The 7,500-nt window shown below is 41.0% G+C and overlaps 1 protein-coding gene across 1 annotated transcript in view; it reads right to left on the reverse strand.

Moving 5' to 3' along the window:
• Window positions 1-7,500, reverse strand: part of LOC144960396 (uncharacterized) — a 17,792-nt gene that overhangs the window by 2,830 nt on the left and 7,462 nt on the right. Inside the window, exons 4-5 of the mRNA XM_078893480.1 lie at window positions 6,280-6,346; window positions 4,804-4,830 (exon numbers count right to left, since the gene is read on the reverse strand). Coding sequence (XP_078749606.1) covers window positions 4,804-4,830; window positions 6,280-6,346 — 94 coding nt within the window. The remainder of the gene's footprint in view (window positions 1-4,803; window positions 4,831-6,279; window positions 6,347-7,500) is intronic.

Genomic DNA, 7,500 nt, shown 5'->3' on the forward strand with positions numbered 1-7,500 from the left:
TGTCTCTTATCCTTACTTTCTTAACCTACCCCTATAACTCATACTCTCCCTAGCCATCGATTTATGGCTCCACTGCCTTGTGGATACCTTCGGGAGGAGGAAAGGCTAAGGAGTAAACCTAACAGAAACCTGCATCCAAACTGATGCCAAACGTATCGCTGTGCGATCCTTTGGACCACACCAGGGAGGAAGAGAGGGAGGTTCTGGTTACTGGGCAGCCCAGGATCTCCACATACTTTGCCCAGGCCGCGCCCTGGAGAGGACAATCCAGTCTCACCTTCACCGGTGAAGAGTATCAACACGGAAGACAGCAGTCTACGAGTGATAAGTCCTTGCTCGATTGGCGTAGAGTTGGACGCTACGGGTTGTCTTCGACGGTGGGAGGGATCATCGTAATCCTACTGGTCAGCTACCGCCCGCCCCAAGCTGGGCAGCCCCCAGCCAGAAAGGTGTTGACCCGCCACGATCTGCCTGCTTCAGAGTGTGCCTGGAGCTTAGAGCTTGCAAGCTTGACAAGTGGATCGTTAAACTGTGTACCAGGCAAGCAAACGAAAAAGAAAACGAAGTCCCCAGCTCTTTGATTAGCAAGCTGGAATGTAAGAACTATGCGCTCAGGACTGACAGATGACCTTCAGGCCATGGACGATGCTCGAAAAACAGCAGTAATTGATCATGAACCTAACAGACTGAACATCGACATAGCAGCCTTGCAGGAAACGCGACTCCCAGAGAGGGGATCCCTGAAGGAGAAACACTTTACATTCTTCTGGCAAGGAAAAGGCACAAGAGACGTGAGGGAGCACGGTGTTGGATTTGCAGTACGCCATACATTGCTTCCTATGATCGAACCGCCAACCGACGGCACAGAGAGAATTTTAAAGCTGCGCCTGTCATCCATGCAGGGCTCGGTGAACCTTGTTTGCGTCTACGCCCCAACACTGCAAGCTTCGGTTGAAGTAAAGGACCAATTCTATGAGTCATTAGACGCCATTGTCAACAATATCCCAGAAGTGGAGCACATCTACCTTCTTGGCGACTTCAATGCGCGAGTTGGTGCCGACAGAGAATCATGGCCAACCGTTTTGGGGCACCACGGTATAGGAAAGATGAATGAGAATGGTCAGAGGCTTCTTGAACTCTGCTGCTATCGCAAACTATGCGTGACGAACACCTACTTCCAGAACAAGGCATGTCACAAGGTGTCATGGAGACATCCAAGGTCAAAACACTGGCATCAGCTGGACATGATCATCACTAAGCGCGATTCTCTTAACAATGTTTGCAACACCAGGTCCTATCAAAGCGCTGATTGCGACACAGATCACTCTTTGGTTGCCACAAGGGTGATACTGACACCAAAGAAACTTCATCACTCAAAGAGAAAGGGCCAGCCCAGGATCAATATCAGCAAGACAGCTTACCGGGAAAAGAATATAGAGTTCAACGAGCAACTTGAGAAGAATCTCGACACAGCTCATAGAAAAGCAGAACAAAACGCGCAGGACAGCTGGAACTCTCTTAGAAACGCCATCTACAGCACTGCAGTACTGACATACGGCAAAAAGGAGCACAGGAACAATGATTGGTTTGAAGCCAATATTACTGAGATGGAGCCAGTCATTGATGCCAAGCGCAGCGCACTTGTCAGCTATAAACAAAAACCAAGTCAGAGGAACCTGCAGGCGTTGCGAGCTGCACGCAGCAAAGCACAGCAAACAGCACGACGTTGCGCCAACAACTACTGGCTTCAGTTGTCGGACAACATCCAGCAAGCGTCTGACAGTGGCAACATAAGAGCCATGTATGAGGGCATCAAACAGGCGACAGGCAAATCTACAAAGAAAACTGCGCCTATTAAATCCAAGACAGGGGAAGCCATCACAGACAAGGACAAGCAGATGGAAAGATGGGTAGAGCACTACTTGAAGCTCTACGCCAGAGAAAAATCTGTCACCCAAAAAGCGTTAGACGCAATTGAAGAACTGCCAGTACTGGAAGAACTAGACGCAGAACCAATTATGGAGGAGCTCAGCAAAGCAATCGATGCTTTGGCCTGTGGCAGAGCACCCGGTGACGACAGCATTCCACCCGAAATCATCAAATGTGGAAAGCCAGCCCTCTTGGAACCACTACATAAACTCCTATGTTTTTGCTGGAGAGAAGGCAAGGTACCCCAGGATATGCGCAATGCCAAGATTATCACCCTCTACAAAAACAAGGGAGACCGTAGTGACTGTAATAACTACAGGGGAATCTCTCTACTGAGCATTGTGGGTAAAGTCTTTGCGCGCGTTGTCCTCGCTCGACTGCAAGTCCTCGCCGAACGTATCTACCCAGAGTCGCAGTGTGGCTTCAGAGCCAAGAGGTCGACAGTGGACATGATCTTCTCAGTACGTCAACTTCAAGAGAAATGCAGAGAACAGCAGATGCCCCTCTACATTGCATTTATTGACCTGACAAAGGCATTTGACCTTGTAAGCAGGAAGGGCCTTTTCCAGCTGCTAAAGAAGATTGGCTGTCCTCCTCAGCAGCTTAGCATCATTGCCTCATTCCACGACGACATGAAGGGCACCATTAGCTACAACGGTGGAGCCTCTGAACCCTTCCCCATGCGCAGCGGCGTGAAACAAGGCATTGTCCTCGCACCGACTTTGTTTGGTATATTTTTTTCCTTACTGCTGAAGTTTGCATTCAAAGAGTCCCTAGAAGGAGTCCACTTACACACCAGAAGTGATGGGAAGCTGTTCAATCTGGCAAGGCTGAGAGCAAAGACCAAGGTTCGCACAGTCCTCATAAGGGAAATGCTATTTGCAGGTGATGCAGCTCTATGCGCGCATACCGAGGAAGACCTCCAGCGGCTGATGGACAGGTTTTCCCACGCATGCAGGGAATTCGGGCTGACGATCAGCATCAAGAAAACAAATGTAATGTGTCAGGATGTCCCCTCTATACCAGCAATTTACATTGACAACGAGGAGCTAGAAGTCACTGATCACTTCACATACCTGGGCACAACCATCACCAGCAACCTCTCACTTGATGCAGAATTAGACAAGCGCATCGCCAAAGCTGCCGCTGTCATGGCACAACTGAGCAAGAGAGTGTGGACCAACAACCAACTCACTTTGAATACCAAACTCAGAGTATACCAGGCATGTGTACTCAGTAGCCTACTGTATGGCAGTGAATCCTGGACAACATATGCCAGACAGGAGAACCGCCTGGAAAATTCCACATTCGCTGTCTACGACGAATTCTTGGCATCAGGTGGCAGGACAGACTCACTAACAATGCAGTGCTAGAAAGAGCGAACTCCCTCAGTATGCATCTCATGCTCTGCCAGCGACGTTTGCGATGGCTTGGTCACGTACACAGGATGGACGATGGACGCATACCCAAAGACATCATGTACGGTGAACTAGCTTCTGGACGGCGACCAACTGGCCGTCCAGCTCTGCGCTTCTATGATGTCTGCAAACGAGACATGAAATTGACAGGCATCGACTCAAACACCTGGGAGTCGCTTGCTGACGACCGCAACGGCTGGAGATATGCGGTGATGGAGGGAGTGAAGAGAGGTGAGGAGAGGAGAAAGATGAAGTTTGAGGAGAGGAGAGCAAGGAGGAAAGAGAGGCAGCAGATCCAAATACCAAACACACAGTCAAACTATGTGTGCAACAACTGTGGTAGAGACTGCCATGCAAGGATTGGTCTGCTGAGTCACACCCGTCGTTGCTCTCAACAAAACTGATGAGACTAAAGCCATACAGGGCGCAAACCATCGTCTCTTGAGACGGAAGGATGCCTACTAATAGTAGTAGTAATAATAATAATAACAATATATAATAATAATAATAATAATAATAATAATAATAATAATAATAATAACAATAATAATAATAATAATAATAATAATAATAATAATAATAATAATAATAACAATAATAACAATAATAATAATAATAATAATAATAATAATAATAATAATAATAATAATAATAATAATAATAATAATAATAATAACAATAATAATAATAATAATAATAATAATAATAATAATAATAATAATAATAATAATAATAATAATAATAATAACAATAATAATAATAACAATAATAACCTCCAGCGGATAGTAACTTTTTTATATACTAATGAATTGGGATAAACTCCGGCTCCGTGGACCAAATGGCACCGAATGAATGAAGGAAGCACTATTTTACGTAAATATTTTAACATTTATTTGTGCGGCTATGTGGTCTTGTGCTATGACACTCGCTTTCGGATCGGAAGGTCCTGGGTTCGAGCCCCACTCGGCATTTAGTTGAGTCCTTAGAAAAGGCTCTTTACTCAAATTCTCTCACAGTACTCGGTTGTAAAATGAGTACCTGGACGTTAAACAGCATTGTCTGTCCGAAACAAATTGTAATATCACCTAACTGGCGTCATGTCTCGTTCTACATGTTAGGTGTTGTTGTTGGCCTGTTGCCCCTTGTAAAGCGCTTTGAGCACAATAAGTTTTTATTGCGCTTTATAAAAGCTCATGTTTATTTAACTTGCTTTGTAAAATGTCCCAAGCAATCAGTATCACTTTAGATGGAGGACGATACATGAAGAATGTCAGGTTCTACAAACCCAATTCTTTCCGGCAGAGATAGGTACTCATTTTACACCTTTGAGGATAGAGTCGTTTACAACTCAACTTTGCATAGTTAACAGCAGGACTTGAACCAAGGACCTATCGGTACGAAAGCGAGTGTCATATAATGTATGTCAGATGATACTGAAAATCAACCATTGTCTTACCTGTGTTATTCGTTATGGATTCAGAGTCTTTGTTCCATGAGGAAGAAAAACAAACAAATAAACAACTTCATAGTTTGCTGTTTTTAATTCCATAAATCAAATAACATCATGAGATGATATGCAATATGATGTGATGTAACGAGACGTGATGTGATGAATGTAACGTGATGTGGTGTGCTGTAATGTGATGATGTGATATAATATGATGTGGTGTGATATGATGTAAGGTGATGTGATGTGATGCAATGTGAAATGATGTAATGTTATATGGTGTGATATGATGTGAAATGATGTGAAATGATTTGATTTTTTAAGATGTATTGTGATGTGGCTGATGTTCTATGATGTATTGTGGTGTGATGTGATCTGATATGATGTAAGGTGATGTGATATGTTGTGATATGATATGGAATGTTATAATATTATATGATATGACATGGTAAGAAATGATATGATATGACATGATCTAATGCATATTCTATTGTAATATAAACGTAATGAAATGCAACGTAACAATTAATTTATACAGCACGCACAATCAACAAAGTCTTCTCAGGCGTAACACGTACAGTAGTATTTTCATTATTTTTATCATAGTTTATAATACTTAAAATCATTATCATCAGTTTTTGTTTAACACATATGTTCGTTGTTGTTTTTCTTTTTGTCTTTAACAAAACTGTTTTTTTATAATAATGATTTTAAAATAAACAAGTTCTATCTTGAAGTATAAAAGATATTTGTTTATTTAGAACCTATTTTATCAATTCCACAAGGTAACACAAAAAGCAAGTATTATTACTACACACTTAGGGGAACGTTTTAAAATGTTGCCTAAAATTACTGAGACCGGAACGTCTTTGGTTTATTCATCTAATTTATTCCACACTTTAACTCTTTCCTTACCAGCCATTTTCAGGATTTTCCCCAAAACTTATAACCCAAATAACAGGAAAATATATTTTTTATCACATCAAGACAACAACAGTAAGTTCTTGAGATAAATAATTTCTTTAGTAAAACGTACTCTACAACACACATTTTCTTTAAATTTTATTATGTTAAAAAAAAATTTGAATTTTTTAAAAAAAATTAAAAAAATGTTTCAGATTTTAAGGTTAAGTTTAAGATTAAGATTTGATTTTTGTAGTCTTATGATATGACACTCGCTTTCGGATCGGAAGATCCTCGGCTCTATCTTCGCTCCGTGCATAGTTGATCCTTGGACAAAGCTCTTTACTCACATTCTCTCAGCGTTCTCGGGTGTAAAATGAGTACCTGGGCTTTAACAGCGTTGTCTCTGTCCGGAGAAAAATGTAAATGTCGCCTAACAGGCGTCTAGCTTCGTCCTATTTGTTACGCGTGGCTGTTGGTCAGGGACACTTGTACAGCGCTTTGAGCACGATTAGTGGATATTGTGCTATATAAAAAGGTCATTTTGTTTTTTGTTTGTTATTTTTTAAAGGACAGTCTTACCAATTAACTGTGGGAAGAAGTGGGCCTTTCGTTGTTCAATTGCAACAGCAGTCACGTGATGGATGCCCTGTGGACATTGATTTGGGAAGAGAGGTAAAAGTGAAAATTTATTTGGGGAGAAAGGTAAAAGTGAAAATTTATTTGGGGAGAAAGGTAAAATTGAATTTGATTTGGGGAGAAAGGTAATATTGAATTTGATTTGGGGAGAGAGGTAATGGTGAAATTTGATTTGGGGAGAGAGGTAAAAGTGAATTTGATTTGGGGAGAGAGGTAAAAGTGATTTTGATTTGGAGAGAAAGGTAAAATTGAATTTGATTTGGGGAGAGAGGTAATGGTGAAATTTGATTTGGGGGGAGTGGTAAAAGTGAATTTGATTTGGGGAGAGAGGTAAAAGTGAATTTGATTTGGGGAGAGAGGTAAAAGTGATTGATTTGAGGAGATGTTTTTTGTTTGTTTTTAAGGGTTTTACTGCGCTTGCAACATATTTAGGTTATATCAGCGCCAGTAAAAAGGAAGAAAATGGGATAGTAAAAAGTTCTAGAATAACAATTAAAGCACCCAAGAAAAAGTAAGACATAAGGGAACTGGGGACATAATAGGGATCAGATGTAGATTCCAAGAGCACAATATCATAGTACTTAGTTTGAGACCACCTACAAGTCTCATCCGGACACAAGCACAAAATCCAACAAAGAGGAATACACTCAAATTCTTACATTATACATTCAAAATAAAAAATATAATAATACATAACAGAGAGATGATTTACAAGGAAAAAAAAATAATCTCCCAAAACAATAACTATGCATTTGACTGTTTCCCTCCCAGCCAGGACTCCGGGCAGGACCAGGACAAAACCAAATAATCTCATTCCAAGACAAAGACAGAAAGCATGTTGGAAAACAGATCTAAGGGGTTAGAAGACACAGTATGTACGCCCCTGCCCACTATGGGAGGATTTGAGGAGAGAGGTACAAGTGAAAATTGATTTGGAAAAATGTATCTATTAAGATTTAGCGTAATTAATCCAAATAACAATAATAGGGATAATAATACTGGTAATGATGATGATGATGATGATGATGATGATGATGATGATGATGATGATGATGTTGATGATGGTGATGATGGTGATGATGATGTTGTTGATGATGATGATGATGATGATGATGATGATGATGATGATGATGATGATGATGATGATAATAATAATAATAATAA

This window comes from Berghia stephanieae, chromosome 15 (assembly GCF_034508935.2).
Source record: "Berghia stephanieae isolate SIO BIC M18660-M18661 chromosome 15, UCSD_Bste_1.3, whole genome shotgun sequence".
NCBI lineage: Eukaryota > Metazoa > Mollusca > Gastropoda > Nudibranchia > Aeolidiidae > Berghia > Berghia stephanieae.